The sequence below is a fragment of the Patella vulgata genome, chromosome 7 (assembly GCF_932274485.2).
Source record: "Patella vulgata chromosome 7, xgPatVulg1.2, whole genome shotgun sequence".
NCBI lineage: Eukaryota > Metazoa > Mollusca > Gastropoda > Patellidae > Patella > Patella vulgata.
In genome coordinates this window covers 11,894,070-11,919,243 of record NC_065885.2, presented here as the reverse complement: position 1 = coordinate 11,919,243, position 25,174 = coordinate 11,894,070, and the positions used below count along the sequence as shown (strand labels likewise).

At 36.2% G+C, this 25,174-nt stretch overlaps 1 protein-coding gene across 1 annotated transcript; it reads left to right on the top strand.

The window, feature by feature from the left end:
- Window positions 1–3,924: 3,924 nt before the first annotated feature.
- LOC126827308 (uncharacterized) lies at window positions 3,925–21,419 on the top strand. The gene is made up of 7 exons (XM_050556579.2): window positions 3,925–3,984; window positions 6,550–11,219; window positions 14,792–15,871; window positions 17,075–17,243; window positions 18,377–18,506; window positions 19,320–19,532; window positions 21,096–21,419. The coding sequence occupies exons 2-7, from the start codon at window positions 6,593–6,595 to the stop codon at window positions 21,234–21,236; spliced, it is 6,360 nt and encodes a 2,119-aa protein (XP_050412536.2). The 5' UTR covers window positions 3,925–3,984; window positions 6,550–6,592; the 3' UTR covers window positions 21,237–21,419.
- The last annotated feature ends 3,755 nt before the right edge of the window (window positions 21,420–25,174 follow it).

The window sequence follows — 25,174 nt, the reverse complement described above, 5'->3', positions numbered from 1 at the left end:
TCGTTGTATTATACTGAAAAGGTGAGTAATGTAAAGAAGAACAAAAAACATTCGTGGTCCTGCCGGTGTTTCGTAATTTACATGTGTTGGATATATTTGATATCATTGAAATGGGATAAAGTCTAAAAACTTCGTCAAGGTCAGGAGATGTAAACAGGACAAGGACACGTGCTTGTTGGCGAGTTTGTGGGTTAGGGCTAGGGTAAGGTCTATGGGTAGGGTTAGCGCTAGCACTGCGTACATCTCGTGAATTTTGACAAAATCTGCAGTTGGCCTTAATTTTAAGATCTAACTTTGAAATGGTTGGTTTAACGTGTTACTTTCCTGCACCAACCGGACACTTGAAGACGAGTATAGCCATGCAGTATGCTTTGAGAGACATTTTCCCCGACAATGAAATTTCGATTTCCAACGTTCGGGGCTTGGGGCCTCGTTTTTTTTTTTGGAGTGGGGGGGGGGGTCTACGCGTCACTCACCTGGACTACCGGGCACTTTTCCTTCCTAGGCCCACCATCCTGCACCATTGACAAGGAGAAACCAGACTGGAAAATTTCGAGGTACTTTCTCGGCCAACACAGAAATATAACCCGGAACCTCCTGGCTAATGAGCAGGCACCACATAAGTCATTACCGCTCTCCACGAAAATAGCTCTCAACATGTAATTAAAGCACCGTACAACACCAATGCATTAACGAAATCTTATGGCCAGTGGTAAATTGGACCTAAGTTGGGTCCAACATGGCAGCCGCTAATTAATGAGTCTACATGTGGAATACCAACCCTAACCCTAACCCTTTCAAAAGAAATGCGGCCATGTTGGTTCAATGACAGATTTTATGATACAATGCGCACGCCGTAACCATTTGGTCCCACCCCTCCTCTGTAATTAATGGATAATTATTTAAAAATTTCATCTCGCTTCGTCGCCAGGCCCTTTATAAATGTAATCTGGGAAATTGTGATATAAGGGAGACAACTCTCTTTGAAGTGGCTGAGAGATTTGGGAATCTCTCCCATAGAAAGAAAGCGTGGTCGGGGGGAGTAATTGCAACTATGTAACTTTTTGGTGGTATGTCAAAAGATAGTTTTAGATTTGAGGTAATTTGACTGTCGATGGTGTTAAAGGAGCTAAATCGCTAACATTTGGTACCTAGAAATTCACAAAAGTGGGTCGCAACGCATATAATACTGTAATATGAATGTATATAAACTGATTTACATTTAATGGTTTCCGTTTTTACTCCAATTTCAAATCAGTTATGTTCGGCGAAATAAGTCAGCAATCTCAATCGAGTTCAAATTTCTAGCGTCTAGTTATTCTAGTCTACATAACTCCATTTGATTTGGTGCAATGTGTCTAGCCTCGTCCCTCGAGTCTCTCAATACAACTGGGGCTGAAGCGCATTATGGTACACGATTCGTGTACCAATGTTAAAAAAATTATTTTATCTTAAATATCGGATATCAGAAGCTCATCTTTTCCCGGTAAGTTTACATCATCAATGTTGATTTAAATTGACCAATAATTCGTGTTTTCGATGTCGAAGATTTTGGAGGATTTTGAGTTACGGACTTAGGTCCTTTAAGACAGAACTGTCGAGCCATCGCTAAGTTACAGTCGTTTTAAAATCCCGTTGGGTTTTTGATATTTAAACGAACGCTCATTAATAATGATTTAAGGACACCAAATTTTCGATTTTGAGATATTTCAAAATATGGTATTATATGATATGTATTTTTTTTTATTTTCTTGTTATTCCTCTTATAAAATGAAACAAAACTTCTTGAGCGAATTAGAACTGACAGGAAAAGAAATTAAAACATTTTGCCGTTATAAAAGCGAAGTCAGTAGTGAAGTTACTATATTTCATAATAAGTCAGCTATTATCTTGTACTATGGAAGTTTGCCCCAGCATAGAAACGGCACCTCTTCTCTTCCAACATACACCTACTACAGTCTCTAAATCCATAAGTTATTCATAACTTTTCACTATCTGTCGTCAGTGGTTAACCTTACTATCTTCTCCCATTTATTTTATTTTTTTTGTTTTTTTTTAAATTATCCATTTCAAATTTATGAATAGTAGGCCAAAACTCTAACCACGTGCTCGGTGATTGTTGCCAAGTGGAGCTAGTCAAACAAAAATTAAAACCGTTTTCTTACGATTTTCTGAGAATAAACCCACTGCAAGTTAACTTAAAGTGCAGTTTGTTACATATTACATTTAAACAATTTGTGACATTCTTGTTTCCGACAAAGAGATATAAGAAAGAAAGAATCCCGAGCGGAAATATTCAAATAAATTCATTTTAGCTATTTGAAGCTTGATATACAGAAATATGCCTTTTACGTTTTATGTTGATTGTGCCTTTTCAAATTTTATAACATTTTATAAAATATAATACAATGACAAATCAGTAGTAATTTAATTGACAAAATCTTTTGGACCTCTTCTTGATAACAGAGATCAGTTTAGTAAACGCAGGAACACCCTGGCACAATTTTTAATTTTTTTGGGAAACGGGAACAGTACCCGTTAATCTAGCCTAGTTGGGGGCCGTGGTATTTTGGGTGTGTCTGTTAGGGTAACCCACCGCACAAACTATCTGGCAGTGGTCATTCATGATTCCTGTTGTGGTACTGAACAACTCCAAAGCTGCTTTAGGTGGTACCGATTTCAGCTAATCTAGCCTAGCTTTGGTCTGGAAATTAGATAACTCCTTTACTAGCAAATGTCTGGCAATAACATAGCTCTGTCAGGGGTACCCCGCCACTAGAAATGTCTGTCAGAGTGTTTTTGTAATACCTTAAGATGTACGGTACATGATGTACGATTTTCATGTGGTACACTTTTAAGCTAATCTAGTCCAAGAATCCACGCCCAGAATCACAACCCTCACAGTTACACCCACCATCAGAAAGCCGACATACTTACATTCTGATGACACCAGATATACATGCATTGATACCATATAGGAGAAAATTGGTACACTTTTCAGCTAGGTTATTATAAAAAACTTCAAGAAGAGTGGTATATTGCTTGTATTCGAAAAAGATAATCCATAAATGAATAATAATTACCTTATTTGACAAATGATGGTCGTGTGGAATCAGTGAACTGAATACATTTTGGGGCAAAATGTTGTTTTGGCTTTTTTTTTTTCTTTTTTTTTTTGATTAAAAAGTACTTTCGATGGTGTATTTTCTTAAAAGGGTATATATAGTAGCCTATTAGACTTGGCTACCGTACCACCCATGATTCGACATTCGCGATGAAATTGCATTTACGAATGAATCTTTTTCATAAAATTACAGTGACAAATGACTTGAGCTAAATATAAGCTCTTTAGTGCAATGAAGGAAAGCAACTCAGATCAAAAAATAAAATTATGAAATTTTTATCAAAGTAGGACTTGGCCTATTGAATTGAATTTGGCAGATTGCAGATTTTTCGCGTCTAAAAAGTTTTTAGCAATGGTGTGGGAGCCACGGTCATGACTAAGACTAAGAGTGTAAACTAAGACGTGTCAGAACTTAACTAAGACGTGTGTTCGATCCCCGTATATTGGTCGAGAAAGTTCATCGGGATTTTCCGACTTGGTGCTGGGAGGAAGGCCAGCTGACAAAGACAGTTCTCTAGTCGTTGGGATGTGACGAAAAGCCAATGTCCCGTGTATGATGATACATTGGCGTGCACGTAAAAGATCACCTGGCAGGGGCCTAAGAGTAGGCTAGGCCATAGTGAAGCTGTCCGGGCAAAACTCCTCTCATAGCACACTGTATGGTGTATGCCCATCTTCATTGGCCCAGCCTACTTTACTTTTGAAGGGGCCAGGATGGGGCCGACGAGGGTGTGGTTTCGCTACTGTCAAAAGGAGATAACTCTAATGTTGCAACTTTCGATTTCATTCCTGCTATTCCAGTTCGAGGCTAGCACGTGCTGCAGACTTGGCGTTAAGATTAAACTTTTCTCTAGACTCTGGTAAGTAAGGTAAAAAGAAAAGAGTAAACTATTGATTGTTGTGTCCATGGCGTGTTCATTATTTCCAAAAATCAAGTAATTCGAGGTTTCACGCATCATTATTGAAAGAATCAATGTATAAACAGAATATGAAAATGAACGAACTCGCTGCATGACAAGTCTCTGGAGTAGGCCCTACTGGAGACGGAGTCAAATCTCGAACCGACAACGAACCCCAGTCGGTCACCAGAAATTAATATAGCCTATAATTAATCAGACAGTCTTTATTTTCCTTAAAAATCATATTCTTCCACAGTGAACTGTCTTTCGCATAAGCTCCTCAGGGAGGATTAACTGAGCTAAAACCAGCTGCAAATTTATCAGAAAGAGTGTAGGCCTAGACTAACAGTAAAACTGTAAGAAAAGTTAAATAACAAAAATGAAAATGTCATAAAAGAAAACAAGATAATTTAATCCAATTATAATGTTCCAAAAAAAGAAAACATCAAAATAATAAGTCATGGCTATGACTGAATAAATGTAATGCAGGGTTTTTAAGATCTGGGTACGGTAGCCCAGGTGTGGCCATTCATCAACATAAATAATTTAACCATTACTCTGTACAAAAACCCCTGAGAATTATTTGGAGGGGCATATTTAGTGCTAGAGAGATACTTAAAATTGAATCCTTGCAAATTATTAGGAGACCGTATCTAAATTAATCTAATATCTATAGGGGCCTGTATTGACAGGACTTGTCCATTGGCACAGCCATGACATATGCCCAAAATATTTAAATCAAATGAAAGTACCGGTAACGTAGTAAGGTTTTTATGATTTAAAAGTAAGAACAATTTGTAGCTTAAAGATACATATGGGAGATAAGATAAAGAGATGGCAGTTCTCGCTATAATAGTTAAAAACTAGATAGTGTAAAGGTAATTTGCTGAAAATTTCAGTCAAATTGATCCACTATGAGCCGAGAAAGAAGCCGGTGAAATTTTTGCAGTCTCAGTCATCATTACTAAAATCATTAATATAAACAGCATAGTCTCGATTATCCACTTTTTCTGATTTAATTATCAGTGGCCGTTAGCGGCATATAGGAATCTAATCCAGCCAACATCGAAGGCTAGTCTTGACATCGAGAGTTTATTATGGTCTGGATAAGTTAATTAATGTCTAATTGATAATTTAGATAACATTTCAGGCCTAAAGAAAGACATGTAATAAGCAGATTTTGCTCTTGCATAATGCATGTTTAAAGTAATTAAGTCTCTAACTCAATATCATCCAAAGTCTTACATGTTGAAAACACCAATTTAATATTTGTCAGTTTAAATCAGTATTGATGTGATCTTACCGGGAAAAGGTAGGCTTCTGATATCCAATATTTAAGACAAAATAAACATTTTACCATTGGTACACAAATCGTGCACCATAGTGCGTCTCAGCATCATTTGTAGCAAGTGACAGAAAGAACGAGGCTAGACATATTCCACAACTCCTGTCAAACAGTGACACCATATCTGATCTGGAGAGCATGCGTAATAGACTGGAATAACCAGACGCTAGAAATTGCCATTAGGTTGAGACTCATGCCGTATTTGGCTGGACATAACGGAAACACTTGAATGTAAATCAGTTTATATACAATTACAATCAGATTACATTATGCTTTGCGACCCGACCCATTAGGGTCAATTTCTAGGTTCCAAATGTTAGTGATTTAGCCCCTTTAATTAATGTGGAGACGGTAAATGACTTTTAACAAGATTATGGGCCTTTACATGTAGATAAGAAACCTGATCTCTTGGTCCTGGGTGTCTCTAGGTAAAAGAGATAGTTCAATCTGGCAAAGTATGATGCGAATCGGATAGTACTTCAATAAGCAAAACTGTCAATTTTTTCTTCAAAACAATAACTGATTATTGTTATTTATAACATTTCTGCCACATCCGACTGCAATTAAGCATATAATCCTACCTGAAACAAGTTATTAATCATCTCTTTTAATTCAAAGCGTTAAAAGTGGTTTAAGGTCTGCCAAGTGGCGTGGTTTCGATTTTCCGCTTGTACGTGACAAGGGTTACCTGTTCAACTTCGTGGTTTTTCTCTGCTAAAAACTGTCAGTGATGCAGGACAGAGGGCCTGACAAGGACAGCTGACTAGTCCTTCGGATGATACGAAAAACCGAGTGGAATGCATGTAAAAGATCCCTTGGCAGTTGGAATTTCATATAAGACTAAGAGTAGGCGATAGTGCCGCTGCCCGGGCCAAATTTCCCTCATAGCACACTGTATGGCGTATATGCCCGTCTTCATTAGCCCAGTATAGGAGCAGAACAGTAGGACGTTAAACCCCATTTCATGTCAGTTCAGTCCTGACATGAACTAGTTTGTGTCAAGTGAACATTAAACCCCATCTCTCTCTCTCTCTGGCCTCAAGTGTCTATTTGTTTGGATAAGAAGGAAAAACAAGGTCCTGTGTGCGTGTAAAAGAACCCTTGACGGAATTTTAAAAATTGATTTCCTTTTCTCGTACATTTACTTTACTATTCACTCAAATTTCTTTTTGATTTTCTAGGTCCAGAAATTACCCCCCTTGAATAGTAAAAGACAAACCAATAATGGAAACCAAATCAAATAAAAGGGTAAGTCCAGTTGGAGGAACTGTTCGAATTTTTGCCAGGTCTGTACAAGACGTTACTGCCAACAAAACTAACAGGACTATTAGTAGTATTTCATCACCGTCGAAATCCAATGAGAACAGCCCAAATAAAGATCAAGAATGTATAAACGATTGTGTTGAGTCCTCGTCTAATCCTTTTGCGGAACTGTATCACGGCCAAACTGTTGACAGCAAAGAAATTACACTTTCTCAAACACCCACTACATCAAAGACACTAAATAGTACTATATCTGAAAATTCACAATCGTCCCGAAGGTCAATCATATCGCAGTTGAATAAAAATACTGAAATTGATGAAAAAGAAAAATGTACAACGATAAAAGTTACTCTGAAGACCATCGTTCATAATGATCAGATCGACCCACATGTTAATCCTCAATTAGAATCGAAACATCTAAAACCAATATCTGTACCAAAGAAAAAGAACTTCAACAAAGAGTTATCTACCCATGAATCTAAGTCAACTGAGAAAAGAGGACATCTACCAATCGTATTGACAAATGACACAAGTCATGATAAACCCAAAAATCCTCAAAAGGTGAAAGTTAAGAACAAAGTATCAAAGAATAATAGTAATCCAAAAGATAAGGTCAAGACAAAATCACCAATCCACGGTAACATAGAAAATTCCAAACCTAGGATCCCTAATTATCCCAGAAGGTCGTCTACCAGCAGTAATAATAGCAATGAATGTTCGAAAGACATTAGAATTTCTAATAGAAAGAGTTGTGGTTTCCATGAAGGCAGTTTGAAAGATAAACAAACTTACACCAGAAAAGGCAGCTTCAAAGGTAACAGTACTTATGCTAGAAACACTACTTACCCAAGATGGGTACAAAATAAAGTCAAATCAGAAGGTGAAAACTGGAATTTAGAATTAATGGAAATAGTACCAGTACCTGGAAAAGATCCAATTAGAACAGAATTTCATAAGACAGAAATGTTGGCTCTATCATCTGGAGAAGGATCTGTTGAAAAAATAGATGAAGATAAATTGAAAGCTTTAAATTGTGCTAACACACAATCGATCAAGATCCGATCAGTGAGTGAATCTGACATAAACATAAATAGCGATGCTACTAATTTCACCACCAGTCAAGCTCAAAATTCTGCTCTAGATGATTGGTCTGAAAAAGCTGGCGAATCAGGTTCCCTAAAAACTTTAAATTGTGAAGACTCCCAGTCCATCAGGGTCAGATCTGCGAGTGAATCAGGCATAATCATAAATAGCGATACTACTGACTTTACCACCAGTCAAGATAAAACTCAAAATTCTGCGCCAGAGAATTGGTCTGAGAAAGCTGGCGAATCGGGTTTCCTAAAAACATTAAATTGTGAAGATATTCAATCCATCAAGATCAGATCTGTTAGTGAATCAGACATAAATCTAAATAATGATACCGGGAGATTCAAAGACTTAAACCAAGATAAAATTAAAAATGTAGCACCTGAGGATTGGTTTGAAAAAGCAGATGAGTTGAGGCCTTCTGAAAGTTTACAAAATGAAGACACCCAATCCATCAAAGTCAGGTCTGTGGGTAAATCTAGTAATTTCACTTCACATGAAGATAAAACACAAAATTCTTCACAAGAGAATTGGTCTAAAAAGAGGGATGAGTTGGGTTCTGTAACAGTTTTAAATTGTGATGCCACTACAACAACTTTAAACCATCAATCTTTAAATCAAGATAGTATCCACAATTCTACACCAAGTGATTTGTCAAAACAAGCAGATTTCCCTGATTCCATAAAAACATTGGATACTGAAGGATCTCAAAAGTTTTTTCAACCATCACAGAACCAGTCAAAGAGTGAATGCACCAAAAATGGCCATTCTACACCAAATGATTTGTCAAAACAAGCTGATGTCCCTGTTGCCATAAAAACATTGGATACTGAAGGATCTCAAGAATTTTTTCCACCATCACAATACAAATCACAGACCGAACACACCATGAACGACAATTCTATTTGTTTCACAGAAAAAAAAACATGCTCGAATAAAGACAATACTCCATGTTCTAATTCTGCATCAGAGGATTGGTCCAAAGAAATAATTGCAGATCTTGGTCAACCTTCCTCTTTTGACCCATTTCCAGATAAAAATGGAAATGTCCCGGCTGAAAATGACCGGATTACTGAACTTGAACCAGATAATTGTAATTTATCTAAGCCAATTGTAAATGTAAATGATAATTCAGATCAAAGTTTAATAAATATTGAAGTAACTGATGATAATTTAAATGATAATGTAAAAGGAGCAACTGATTCAGACAGTGTTATATATTTGCAGGAATGTGAGCCACCAGAAAATCGCAAATTGAGACCAATCCATGCTCGGGGTGGAATCCAGCCACCTACTTCCTGCCGTAGAAAAGCTTATTCAGTCTCGGATGATGACGGAAAAATTAAACCTCATCCTCTGTCTGTTTATTTTGATGAAGATTGGTGTAAATTGCAACTGGAAGCTAAAAAAGAAACAGAAAATCCAAATACCGAAACACAAAACACTCATGTCCTGGATGGAAACGTTGAATCGAGATTTAGTCAAGATTATCGAAAAAATCAGTTTATCAAGGAACAGCAACCAACAGTTGATATTGTTCAAGTGTCACCAACAAAACCCTTTTCACCTCAAAGTTCAACTCTAAAGAGAGGTTCAAGAAATCAGAAGGAAGATTCAAAATTCCTTCCAATACGAACTGACAAATCAATTGACGAGAAATTAAAAAAACTGGATGAAAGTTTTGGATTTAGACGACCTAAATCACATAGCATTTCAGATAAGAGGCAAGATTATCAAAGGAATAAATTCAAACCACGGAATATTCATAATAACAGGAGTAAATTTGACTCTGAAGATTGGACATCAGAACTGCTGGAAGTTCCCGCTATTAGTTCCACAAAAATTAAAGACGACTCTCAAGTATGGCCAAAGAACGATACTTGTATGGAAACTTATATTACAGTTGATGATTTTGATAATCGTAACGATGATATTTCAGAACAGTATGAAATTAACAAAAACAAAAAAGCTTCCCTACATGTACATCAAAAGGAGAATAAAAAAATTGGTGACTCCTGCCTGATATACTGTGAAGACAAGAAACCTTACAAAGTATCTAATATTGTCAATAGTGCTAGTTTATCCTCCAGCGTCCATGATAGTGCTGCTTTGTCATCTAGTGCTTATAATAGTGAATCATCAGTGGCCATACATAGTGAGAGAAAACATGAAAAAGAAAGAATAGTTATTGATGATGCATCACATGTGAAAGCAAGATCAAAGCCTTCCAAATGCTCTTCACCATTGAAAAGAAAGGATGCAAAGATGCTATCATCTAATATTGACATTTCAAATATTGTAATCAGTGATGACATATCAGATTATAGTAGTATAGTGTCAGATAATGATGTTGACAAATTTGTTCAGACTTCTCACAAAACTTTTAAAATACCAGATTCTGATGACATAGAACATTGCTCGCAAAGACATTGTGTGTCATCAGACAGTCGTTCACCAAAAGACAAAATGAGAAAACAATATAGTCCAGAGAGAACAGCTGCAGTTATGTCTACATGTAGCTCGTCAACTGAATTGAATAAGCATTCATCAGATTATTCTCCCTCAAGGCAACCCAGCAGAGACTCTGGCTTTTATGGGAAACATGGTCCAGCACCAGAACATTGTGATTATAACTTCTATCAACATGGAAAACCACCTGTATTTGACCCCAGGATGTTCAACCCTTATCTTCAAGCACCAGGTAACTGGATGCCCTTTTATCCCTACAATTACATGTGTCCACCTTATTATCCCTGTGAATATGATCTGTCTCTCGCACAAAATCCTCCAAAAGAAGAACGTGAAAATCATCCAAACAAAAAACCAGAAATAATTCCACAAGAAACAGAAAATAAAACACAAGACGCCAGAAAAATCAAATCTGAAGATCATGAAAATGATAAATTGGACAGGAAAGAAGATAAACCAGAGATGGACTTGTGTTCTTTAATAACTGTTCCGTTAAGTGAAATTAGTGACATTGAACAAGCCAAGAACTTATTACATTATGTCAAAAATTCTGTAAGTCGAATAACGGACGCTACTGGGTTTTACTATAAAGCTTCTTTAGAACATGATGTGCCAGTTTTACATGTTGGTGCAACAACTAACAAAAAAAATTCTTTGTCAGAACAGAAAACAAAACCTTGTCGTAGTCATTCTTCTGACATTGGTCGTGAAAAGGAGAAACACAAACGGAGACAAACTCGTCGAAATTCTTCTACATCTCTAGATGCTAGGTGCACAGGAAATAGAAATAATAAGTCAAACTTTTACTCATTGTCTCAATCACCTGATTCTGGTAGAACAGTAGAATTTTTATCCAGCCCACCAAGCACCTATCATTATCAACCTAGATATCCGATACCAGAATCACTTTTACATCATGGTTCCCCACCAAAATCACAATCATACACTGGACAACCTAGATTTCAACATCAGGGTTTCACACTACCAGATTTTGACAGCTACGATTCATCTAGAAACTACAGAAATAATTGTAAGTTTCTTTCATATGCATAAATTGTTTAAGAGAGTGTGAAAATAGCGTGAAAGACTGAACATTTTCAAAGAATATTTGAATGAATTTCTTGTTATCGTAAAGTTACTCACATTCTATTTGACGCCATGCTGTCAATGGAAACAATTATTGGGTGTATTCGATGAGTGTATAACAACAACAACAACAAAAAAAAAAAAAACAAGCTTTTAATTTTATTTTATTGTCCCCTGCCTTTCGAATAAAGTAGAGGACTATTAAAATGAGTCTGTCCGTCACACAGTTGGGACACAATAACTTTCCTTCTAATTGAGCTAGAATGCTCAAACTTGGTGTTTATTAGGTGAATGCCTAGATGAAGTTCAAAGATGATCATTTTCTGCTTAGGGTAAGCAGAGATAAGTAATTTGATTGGTTGATACTTTGGGACACGATAACTTTGGTTCTAACTAATTGAAACTTGGTGTATAGTTTCATCTTATCACAATACCTTGACCAAGTTTAAAAATGAACATTTTCGGCTCAGGGTAAGCAAAGTGATAAGCAATTTGATTGGTCAAGACTTTAGAGCTCGACAGCTTTGCTTCTAATTGAGTGATAGTGGTGACGCTTCGTGTATAGTTCCATTACATCAATACCTTAACAAATTTCAATGGTTGAGACTTTGAAACACAATAACTCTCCTTCTAATTGAGATAGAATGTTCAAAATTGGTTTAGGTGTCTATTAGAGTCGAGAATTTGATCATGCACATTTTCCACTAAGGCTAAGCAGAGATAATCAATTTGATTGATTGAGACTTTGGAACACGATAAGTATGGTTCTAATTGGTCAAGAGCGATGAAACTCTGAATATAGATATGTCCGTCCACAATTTGTTTGTGGACACTCTACAGGTCACAATTCTTATCCGATTTTGACGAAACTTAAAATATAGGTTTATCTCCACAAAAGATCTCCGTTCCTTTCGAATCTTCATGGATTATGGCCCCGGATTGTACGAAAAATCACGTTTTTAGCTTGTGAACACTCTGTCACAATTTTCATCTGATTTTCATGAAACTTGAAATGCTTGTTATAACCCAAAGATTTTGGCGTCTTTCGATATTTGCGCATATTGGATCGTAACTTCCTGAATTATGGCCCTTGAGTGTATGATAAAGCGTGTTTTTAGCTTGTGGTCCCTCTAGATTTAACAATTATCCGATTTGAAAAACCGTTTGAATATGTGACCGTTACACCATAATGATGGTTGAGTTCGAATTTCGTGAAAATTCGATCAAAACTGCCGGACAAAGTGGCGGTCTCTCGTACGCAAACAGTGTAAAATTATGGTATATCACGGTTGTGGACCCACTAGAGGCCACAATTTTGATCCGATTTTGATGAAACTTGAAATACGTTTTTGTTCCCAGAAATTGTGGTTCCTTTCCATATTCATGCATATCGGATCGTTATTTCCTGAATTATGGCCCTTGATTGTACGAAAAGTCACGTTTTTAGCTTGTGGTGACTATAGAGGTCACAATTTTTTATCTGATTTAAAAAACCATTTGAATATATCACTGTTACACCATAATGATGGTTAAGTTCGAATTTCGTGCAAATCTGACCAAAACTGCTGAACAAAATGGCCGCATCTCTCACGTAAATAGTGTAAATATATGGTACCGTATATCAAGGTTGTGGACCCTCTAGAGGCGACAATTTTGATCCGATTTTGATGAAACTTGAAATGCATGATAATAACCCAAAGATCTCGGTTCCTTTCAATATTCACGCATATCAGATTGTAACTTCCTGAATTATGGCCCTTGATTGTACGAAAAATCAGTTCTTTTTTTTAGTTTGTTCTCTGTCCATCTCTTGCAAAATTTTGGTGTATTTTGCATGGCAATCACTTGTTGATCACTCTTATTGGATTGATAAATACTTTGATCACTTGATTATCTAATCAATGAAGCCTTTTATCAACAATAAGCTAATCCAGATGAGTAGTAGTTACACACTCGGAACAGTCAATATATTTTGGAATTTTGAATATTAATCAAAAATATCCGATTGGCTATAGTCCTGGTCAGGCATTTGGAAAATCGCGCAATACATGTTCGGATTATACAGGTGAAATAGCATCCCTAGTGGTAATCCTTTTGTTCTGATCACGATTAAATTATTACAAAACTAGAAGTAGTACTGATATATTACATAAAGAGATTCGCATTGACTATTTCAAAATCATTAAAAATAAGAAAACGCCCCACATGCGTAAATTGTAGGTCTTGGCCTTCAATAACAATATTCATAAAATAGAAATTTCTATATTGATAAATAATACAACGCAACCAACCGAAGAGTGGTAATTAATTGGTTTAGTGTCCACTCGTCACAAAACTATTGGTAGGTCATTTTGGGACTAACATATGGTACAATTTTAGTTCAATAATTCACTTGCGCGTATGGGTCTTTTGCAGTGGGAGGAAACTGGATAACCCAGAGAAAACCCACGAGGTTGGACATGCACCCCTATTCCTTGTCACGTACAACCGGGAAATTGAAACATGCCGGTTGACTCAAAAATGACAGACCTTGTGATACAGCGCGCACACAAAACTGGGAGAGCAATATTTTCATTTTGTTGATTAAGGGGAACTTTTTTCGCTCTCCTAAAATACAATCAACAATGACTGGTATTCCAATTTACCTCCTATGAATTAATGGATCTCGAGCATTCTGGGACTATGATTTACTACAGGAGAGAAAATTATTTTAGTAGATTGTGCTCTGAATAGATTTAGCATCCAAGATATGACGGCTCTGATCTGGTTTCCATACCATAGTTATGGACAAACTGCAGGAACAAACTGCAGGAATTCCCTTAGCATGATAAATGCACAGCAGACTTTACTACCATATTTATTGGTAAGACTAAAAGCACTGCAGGAATGCCCTTACTATACTTATTGGTAAGACTAAATGCACTGCAGGAATGCCCGTACTATACTTATTGGTAAGACTAAATGCACTGCAGGAATGCCCGTACTATACTTATTGGTAAGAGGGTCACGGTGGCATAGACTCTGGCTGGCTAGCCTGGAGGTCGGGTGTGTTGCCCGAGAAAGTTCATCCAGATTTTCCGGTGTGCTTGTCAGTAATGCATGACGGAGGGCCTGACAAGGGCAGCTATCTAGTCATTGGGATGGAACGAAAAAAAACGAGTTCCAGTGTATACATTAGTGTGCACGTAAAAGATTCCTTGACAGTTGGAATTCAATATAAGAGTAGGCTGTAGTGCCGCCGTCCAGGCAGAATTTCCCTCATAGCACACCGTATGGTGTAGCCCGTCTTCATTAGCCCAGTTCGGAGCAGAAAAGTAGGTCATTAAACCCCATTTCATTTCATTTCTTATTGGTATTGGACTGTAGTAATTTCCACAACATATTTATTAGTAGGACTAATGCACTGTAGTAATTCCCATAACAATATTAATTGATAGGACTAATTGGGCTGCAGTAAGCTTCTTAAAATATTTATTTCTTGAATTTAATGTTCTTTCTCTTTATGTGTATTTTCAGGTGATATGTATATGAACCAAGACAGTACAAAGATGAATGAAGTTCGATCTTTGAATTCTAGTATTGTTAGCTACGATTTAACGGACGAAGATGACAGTTATGATGAAGATGGTGGGTTCAATTCTCAGAAATTCATCAGAGAAGTTAAACAGGTACTTGATAGTGATGGGGATGTGACAGAATTTGATCCTCATAGAAAGGTCAAAAGCACAGAATGTGGGTCTGCTTACAACGAAGAATTTCCAGAACTAAGTAAACAGTCAGGTAAATCAAAACCTCAGGTCGATCATCGATTTGTCGAGAAGAAAGGTAAACGAAGAATCTGTGAACCACTGTCAGATAAACAGTTCCAGAAGGAAAATAATCCTGTGACTTGCCGTCAGTCCGATTTGCAAAATGTTATTCAATCTATCAATAGTCGTTATGTACCACCACATAAAAGAAGATTTTCAGAGGATTCAGAATCGTATTCAAGATCATTCACTAAGTTTGGGCAGTTTAATGATATTAATCCAAACTCTTCACGGCAAAGCTGGGAGAACAATTCCAGGAGGTCTTCTGATCAGTGTGCTGGTGGAGATGTAAGAGATAGATCACCAAATCTTCTGAATCGTAATTGGTCACGAAATTTAGTAGCAGCAGATGGTTTATCCACTAGTTCAAATAGGTACGAATGTAAGTCAGATCCGTATGCAAAGCCAACATTTCAAGCTGACAAAGGCCGCTATCAGCAAAATTTTGATACAAAAACATTTGTTAATTCTTTTTATGGGCAGCATGATAGAAGGTCATCTGAATCCAACTCCTCTTCCAGTTACTCATCTCGATTACAGTACGATAACAGATTACGTTCAAATACTGGTGTCTTGACTTCTGCAAACTGGAAGTTTAGATTGAATCAAAGATGTCAATATTATAAATCTACCTTCATTGATACTCATTGCCATTTAGATTTTTTATTTGAGCGACTAGAGTACAATGGCAGCTACAAGGATTTCAAAGAAAAGTACAGTGATAGTTTTCCACAGAATTTCGAAGGCTGTATTTCTATTTTTTGTAACCCTAAGAGTTTTAAACATTGTAAGTCCTTCCTTTTATTTTATTTTATTTTACTACTACAAAATGTCATTTGGACATTTTTGCAAATTTGTAGCGTCTTTAAGGGTTTGTTTTTTTCGCACCTGTTTAATGTAAACATATCTTGTCCTCACCTGTCATTTCTTGTGAACACTCTACAGGTGAGAGTTCATGCAGGGATTGTTCATTGGAACATTTACAAAATATCAGGTTATTCAGTAGTGATAAGCAGGGCCGGCGGAAGCAATTCTTGATTGGGTGGGCTTCCATCCTAGGTCCTTATAGGCGTGTGTCCAGGGGCCGCAATAACCTGGAGAAAAGAGTACTTGCGGCCAAAATATTTGGGGGGCTTTAGCCCCACTCCGCTGGGCCTGGTGATAAGACAAACAATCCATCCAAATTTCAAAGTTTTTAGACAATGAATTTTAGAGCGTGACGGGTAGTGCTGGGTATTACGACTGCAGCCACGATACAATACGTATTGCGGTTCAGGTACTACAATACAAATGTTATCAGGATTCATAACCAGGTCAATATTTACTAAGACAACAGGATAAATGGATGATAATCGAGCTGAAATTAGAACATGTATCTGTTATTGCTCTTTTCTTCCGTCAGTTATAATAAGGATAACTTGTCTTTTCCATTTTTTGCAACACTTACCTTTTCTTCAAATCTTCGTTAGGCATCTACCGTAGCAATGATCTGTGTGTTAAAATTATATTTGGAATCTGTTTAACCAGTTCTATCACATATTGTCCTTTAAGAAAAATTGTCTGTTAGTCTAGAAAAAATAATCAGAGTTTGCGCAATGTTAAACTCAATTCCTTTCCTTTGCTTTAATATGCACAGTGTAATGCAATGGTGAACAAGTCCTAAGAGTGTGGGGATTCCCCAGTTGTACGTGACAAGGAGTAGGGTCAGGGTCGTCTGTCCAACCTTGTGTGTTTTCTCCCGGTCATCCAGTTTCCTCTCACTGCTAAAGACCCCAAAGCACAAGTGAATTATTGAAATAAAATTGAACTATATGTTAATCCCTAAATGACCTAGTTTGTGTCAAGTGGACATTAAACCCCATTTTTATCTCTATCTCTCTCTCTCTCTCTAAGAATATTGGCTGCTCTAGCTAATCACTACCTCATTCCAAGTGATTTTAATTTGATTTAGCTAATGTGAATTAACATTTATTATATATTTTGTATACAGCTGGATTGTGGATGGAATTTGCTGAGGAAGAAAATGTATGGATGGCTATGGGCTGTCATCCTAAACATGCTAGTTCTTTTGATCCTATCGCTGAGGAAAATCTCAAATATATTATTAATCATCCTAAAATAATTGCCGTGGGTGAAATAGGACTTGACTATTCCAGTTAGTAAGTTGTCCAGTTGCTTAATATTTTCATATTTCTCCCCTACCTATCGGATGAAACCAGGTTCTCTTAAACATTCCGTTAGATAATCTGATTAAAGCACAGACCTTATTTCATTTTATTTTACTGATCTTTACTACACTAGGATCTGGAACAGGGTTCCCGCGGTCCTTGAAAATCCTTGAATATCCTTAAATTTAAAATTTCATTTTCAAGGTCTTGAATATCCTTGAATTTCGCGGAAATAGGAAAATATCCATGAATTTCAGTTGAGATCCTTAATTTTGTTTCAAATGTCTTCAATTCCTTTAAATATGAGATTATAACGATAGTTGGTAATGTTTTGGTTATTTTTAAGATGAAAAATTGTAACTTTAGGCTAAAAAATGTCCTTGAAAATCCTTGAATTTGACGTATATTTATCCTTGAATATCCTTGAAAAAATGGTTGACGAAGCCGCGGGAACCCTGTGGAAGAGTTGTTGTATAACGCATATTCTGGGTGGTGTAAGGGATTAGCCAAGAAAACTGTTACGGCAAAGTCTTGGTGCGCAGTACACGGAACTGTGGGTATCCCATTATTAACGCTGATTTGTTTATCAAATGTCTTGATGTCATAGGGTAAAAATAGGCTTGTATGACCCCTGACGTGACCTCCCACTGCAACCGATCAGATCTTCATGTAGTGGAGGCCATCGAAAGTAAAAAATGAAACAAAATTTAGATCTGTATATTAATCAGATTGGTACCTTGCGCCTTTTGGAACACAGTAACTCTGCTTCTAATTGAGATAGAGCAGCCTCTATCTTTCAAACATTTGAATAATTACCCCGCTTAATGTTTCATTCTCATTGATGACCTTATTTGGGGGTTGTGTTTATATTCATAATGATTTCCATAAAGAAAAACCTTGTTCACCTTACTGTAGACATAAACTTGGTTACAACTTTAAAAAAATTCATATTTCTTTGTAGCGTACACTGTCTACTAATCCGGATTTGCATGACTTGTTTATCAAGTTCTCTAGCCAACAAACCAGTACACATACATGTATCCCTACCCCACCCCCCATTTCCACAAAAAAGATATTCAAGATCATTGCTTTAACAACCATTATAATATTGTAATATTTTTCAGCCATGGTAAATTTGAAGCAATACAAAAGGTAGTGTTTACTAGACAACTAAAGTTGTGTTTAGGGGTGAAGAAACCATTAGTTATACATTGTAGAGATGCTGAAGATGATTGTCTTAAAATTATGGAAGAGGTATGTACAGGACCATGTGGAGTCCATAGGACAAGTCAGTGGGATGGGGTGCTAAATTAAGAAAAAAGCGTAGGTTCTTCAAGTACTGTTCAAAGCCCCCCAAAAATTTAGAGAAATAGGTTCAATTTGGTGCATTTCTGAGGTATATTCAAACTTCAATCAAGGTACAATTCCCAGCCAGTCTTCTTTTTTAAAGACAGTGACTAATGTATGAATGATCTCATATTTCCCAACAAACTGGCAGGACTATAAACCAAAAGATGACTACCAGCAGAGTTCAAGCCAAAGTCAAAATTACCCACGGAACTCTTTTTGCTGTAAAAGGGGCCCTATCAAATGCAATATCAGATACAGATATCAGTTGATATTCATATTGGAGATTAAACTTTTGACAGTTTTCAAGGGATACCTTTAGCGCTAAATGATGCATCGGTCATTTCAATCATCATACCTTTCAGTTCCCCATCTTTATATTATTTAAAACAAGAAATAAGCTTTTCACAAACCTCTGGGTGTTTAGCAGTTCTGTTTTTGAGCCCAGTTCTTTTTCATCCGGGACTCTGTGTGTCTATCGCTCACCGATTAATGACAATACATTAAAGATCCCCTGAGAGTTGAAAATAAGAATAGTTTGTAGCACTGTCCAGGCAAACTTTCCCTCATAGCACTCTGCATGGAGTATGTAGATCTTCATTAGCCTGGTTGGTGCCAAAAATTTAATCGTTAATTTCATTTTGTTTTCGTTGAGTATAATATTTATGTCTGCGTGTTCTGAATTAAATAACTGCAATATTAAATTATATTTGTTTTCAGATAATACCCAAAAACTACAAGATACACTGTCATTGTTTTACTGGTTCATATGAACAAGCGAAAAGATGGTTGGAAATGTTTCCTAATTTATACCTTGGTATAACTCCGGTTGTTACATATTCCTCAGCTACAGCTAGTCATGACTTAGCTCGAAAAATACCACTTAACCGTCTACTCCTTGAAACCGACTCTCCATATTTTGTCCCAAGAAACGTAAGTAGAGAATATAGTCTTATTAAATACAAAATGTTCAAGAATGTTTAAAGTAGCTAAGTCTCTAACTCAATATCATCTAGAAGCACGGTTTAAAGTAGCTTAGTCTCTAACTCAATATCATCCAAAATCTTCAACATTGAAAACACAAATTATTTGTCAATTTAAATCAACATTGATGCTGTGATCTTACCGGAAAAAGATGGGCTTCTGATATCCAATATTTAAGACAAAATAAACATTTTACCATTGGTACACGAATCGTGTACCATAATGCGTTTCAGCCCCCGTTCTAGCAAGAGACTCGAGGAACGAGGCTAGACATATTGCACCAAACCAAACGGCGTATGTAGACTGGAATAACCGGGCGCTAGAAATTTGCATTCGATTGAGACTGCTGGCTTATTTCTCGGAACATAACTGATTTGAAATTAGAGTAAAAACGGAAACCATTGAATGTATATCAGTTTATATACATTCATATTACAGTATTATATGAGTTCCGACCCACTTGTGTCAATTTCTAGGTCCCAAATGTTAGCGATTTAGCTCCTTTAATTAACCGGAGCACTCAGTTCTTTGGCAAGGTCAAAAAGTAATAAAATTTTGTCCTTAGTTTTGACTGCAAACCAATGCTCATTGACATACATTTTGAAACAAGGATTTAATAATATAGCACAGGATGGCATCCGACTGTGTTAGTGGAGATTAATCTCTCTCTCTCTTTCTTTTTCCTCTCTCTCAGATTGGTCAATGGTGTATAAAAAAGAATCCCATTGAATTGCAGAATTTTCTGATTATAAATTTAGAACACATTCCTCATTGTCATATTTATAATTTTCATGAATGTGATGTTAGTGATATACAAGGTTCAAGGTGGAATTTTTGAAAACTTGAGAGTGTGGGATTTATTGAGCGCATTAGGAGGAATTCTGTCTATATTAAGAATATTTTAACCATAATCTTCAGAGGAGCTGCATTTGCTCAGTAAATATAAATATGTTGGCTCGCTAACCTGGAGGTCCAGTGTTTGATTCCTGAGTTGGCCGAGGAAGTTCATCAGGATTTTCCGACATAGTTCCCCCTTGTCAGTGGTGCAGGACAGAGGAGAGGGTCTTGCAAGAGACAATGTATGTTTGGATGGGTAAAAAAACTGAGGTCCCATGTACACAATAGTGTGCACATAAAAGATCCCTTGTCAGTTAGAATTTAATATAAGAGTAGGTCGTGGCCAAACTGTCCTGGCAAAATTTCCTTTAAAGCACACTGTATGGCATATACCCAACTTCATTAACCCAGTCAGAGCAGAACAGTAGGACTTTCAACCCCATTTTATTTCATTTATATTCCACTATATGACTAGCAGTAAATTATATGATTCCATATGACTCTACACATCGTAGAATTATTAGTTATTAGAGGGAGGGAGATAATTGGGTGCAATTCAACTGTAATGTTCATAGTTATCTCGCCCCATTTATGTTTTGACTGTAAATATTGTCAACAGTTGGTATAAATCTGCCAGTTGGTAAATTATTTATATTAATTATTTATTATTTTTAGTTAAATAAAGATGAACACAAAGTATCATTACCTGGATTTGCTATAGTTGTAGCAGAAGAAGTAGCCAGATATCAAGATATTACAGTTGAACAAGTTCTCATACATTGTAGACAAAATACTAAAACATTGTTTGGAATTTGAACCATTTAATTGAGAATGTATCCTTATTCATAAATTAGTATTTCAACCATAAAAATTTCCATAGCGAAGTTCATAGTGCTACACTAAATGTTGTAAATTCTAGTCTCATGAAGTTATTCAATATATGTAACCAGTGACGACAAACTGAGTTAGAAGTCAAATTGAATAAAAATGTCAAATACATATTTTTTGCCTTATTTATAAAATGTAAACTTTGACTTTCACGTTATGCTGTTAAAATTGTATTGAAACATTTGTTTAACATATTTTTATTCTGATGGTAAAACAATGACTTGCGACTTCTGATCCATTTTGATGTCATGTGTCACATATTATTATGATTTGAAAACTTAAAATGTGAACAGTTTCGCGCTTCTGGAGGAAACAAATTTATATCATTATGTCTTCCAGAGTGGTTGGCGAATTTTGACTGATACTGATATTAATTAAAGATGTGCTAGCAGGCACGTCTCGAGGATGGGGTCCACAGAGCATATTTTCTTCTACATTCATCTAAAAATATGTTAAGCAAATATGTAAAGCATTGCCGTCACTCTAATCTATATACATGTATGTACCTAACTGAGCAGAAATCTTGTTTCGGAGCATCCGATTTTATAAAATGCTTGGATAATCCTCCCCAGACCTCACACCAGGACCCTCCCCTTGCTCGTTTATTTAGTTGATGATACTTGTAATGTATTGTGACATGATGAGAAACATAGACTTGTAGTATATTGACTTTATATCCTGGGGGTCAGAATATTTTAATGAAGGATTCCAGTAGGGCTCTTGTTAGTCATATTTACTAGTCTTGACTGATGGCATGAAATCGATTGGCTGGAGAATTTGCCTATCAATTTACATGAAATTAGAATTTTAAAGAATTTAATAAGAAAATGTAATAAAATCCCTTACATTTATAGCTTTTATCTATATATATATTAAAAAGATTGGGATAATGCTAAAAGTTGTATTTTTTATACGCCCACATTTTCATGTGGACGTATTATGCCGTCGCCCCTGTCCGTCCGGACATCCGTCCGTCCACAATTTGTTTGTGGACACTCTACAGGTCACAATTCTTATCCGATTTTAACGAAAATTGAAATATAGGTGTATCTCCAAAAGATCTCGGCTGCTTTCGATATTGGCATGTATCGGATCGAAACTTCATGGATTATGGCCCCTGTTTGTACGAAAAATCACGTTTTTGGCTTGTGGACCCTATAGAGGTCACAATTTTTATCCGACTATGTTGAAACTTGAAATGTAAGTTTATAACCCAAAGATCTCGATTCCTTTCGATATTCGCGCATATCGGACTGTAACTTCCTGAATTATGGCCCCTGATTGTACAAAAAATCACGTTTTTAGCTTGTGGACCCTATAGAGGTCAAAATTTTTATCCGATATAAAAAAAACGTATTATTATATCACTGTTACACCATAAGGATGAGTGAGTTCGAATTTCGTGAAAATCGGCCCAAAATTGACAGACAAAATGGCCGCCGTTCGTTCTCAAATAGCATAAAAATATGGTATATCAAGGTTGTGGACCCTATAGAGGTCACAATTTTTATCCGATTTTGTTGAAACTTGAAATGTAAGTTTATAACCCAAAGATCTCGGTTCCTTTCGATATTTGCGCATATCGGACTGTAACTTCCTGAATTATGGCCCCTGATTGTTTTTAGCTTGTGGACCCTATAGAGATCAACCGTTTTTTACAAAATTTAAAAAAACGTATAATTATATCACTGTTACACCATAAGGCGACTGAGTTTGAATTTCGTGAAAATTGACAGACAAAATGGCCGCCGTTCGTTCTCAAATAGCGTAAAAATATGGTATATCAAGGATGTGGACCCTATAGAGGTCACAATTTTTATCCGATTTTGTTGAAACTTGAAATGTAAGTTTATAACCCAAAGATCTCGGTTCCTTTCGATATTCGCGCATATCGGACCGTAACTTCCTGAATTATGGCATGTGATTGTACGAAAAATCGTGTTTTTAGCTTGTGGACCTATAGAGGTCATAACTTTTGTCTGATTTAAAAAAACGTATTATTATATCACCGTTACACCCTAAGGACAACTGAGTTTGAATTTCGTGAAAATCGGCCCAAAATTGACAGACAAAATGGCTGCCCTTCGTTCTCAAATAGCGTAAAAATTGGGTATTTCAAGGTTGTGGACCCTATATAGGTCACAATTTTTATCCGATTTTGTTGAAACTTGAAATGTAAGTTTACAACCCAAAGATCTCGGTTCCTTACGATATTCGCGCATATCGGACCGTAACTTCCTGAATTATGGCCCCTGATTGTACGAAAAATCGCGTTTTTAGCTTGTGGACCCCTATAGAGGTCATAATTTTTATCCGATTTAAAAAAACGTATTATTATATCACCGTTACACCATAAGGACGACTGAGTTCGAATTTCATTGAAACTTGAAATGTAAGTTTATAACCCAAAGATCTCGGTTCCTTTCGATATTCGCGCATATCGGACCGTAACTTTCTGAATTATGGCCCGTGATTGTACGAAAAATCACGTTTTTAGCTTGTGGACCTATAGAGGTCATAATTTTTATCCGATTTAAAAAACATATTATTATATCGCCGTTACACCATAAGGACGACTGAGTTCTAATTTCGTGAAAATCGGCCCAAAACTGACAGACAAAATGGCCGCCCCTCTTTCTCAAATAGCTTAAAAATATGGTATATCAAGGTTGTGGACCCTATAGAGGTCACAATTTTTATCCGATTTTGTTGAAACTTGAAATGTAAGTTTATAACCCAAAGATTTCAGTTCCTTTTGATATTTGCGCATATTGGACTGTAACTTCCTGAATTATGGCCCCTGATTGTACAAAAAATCACGTTTTTAGCTTGTAATTTCCTGAATTATGGCCGTTGATTGTAGGAAAAATCACTTTCTTTTTAGCTTGTTCTCTATCCATCTCTCGAAAATGTGGGCGTATTCTGCCTGGCAGCCGCTGGTTTTTTTAAAATATGTAAACAAAAAACAGTCCGACTAGCAAAATGATGAAGTGAAATGTTTAGATATGGATATATATATATATACTATAACATTATAAAGCTCTTTTCCGGGTCATTTTGGTTAGTATATCTCAAGCTGGCATTAAAATTAAGCTTCTTATGGTATATTTCAAACTGGCATTAAAATTAAGCTTGTTACTTGGAAATGAAAAACGTAAGAAAAAGGGAAATATTAAAAAAAAAATTATATGAGTAGCCAATAGGTTCAGTTTTAATATAAATTTATGTTAATAGTGAGTTTGTTTATTACATGTTGACTTAAGTCTGTTTTTAGTCATTACAGAAAGTTTATTACATGACATGTGACCCTTGATAACAAAATAAATCGGAAGTTAAAGTAGCTAAGTCTCTAATTCAATATCATCCAAAATCTTCAACATTGAAAACATAAATTATTTGTCAATTTAAATCAACATTGATGCTGTGATCTTACCGGAAAAAGATGGGCTTTTGATATCCAATATTTAAGACAAAATAAACATTTTACCATTGGTACACGAATCGTGTACCATAATGCGTTTCAGCCCCAGTTCTAGCAAGAGACTCGAGGAACGAGGCTAAACATATTGCACCAAACCAAACGGCGTATGTAGACTGGAATAACCAGGCGCTAGAATTTTGCATTCGATTGAGACTGCTGGCTTATTTCGCGGAACATAACTGATTTGAAATTAGAGTAAAAACGGAAACCATTGAATGTATATCAGTTTATATACATCCATATTACAGTATTATATGAGTTCCGACCCACTTGTGTCAATTTCTAGGTCCCAAATGTTAGCGATTTAGCTCCTTTAAAGTCTTTTAGGATATGAATAAAAATGTTATAGGCTAAAATACCTTTTTTAAAAAAATGATATAACACG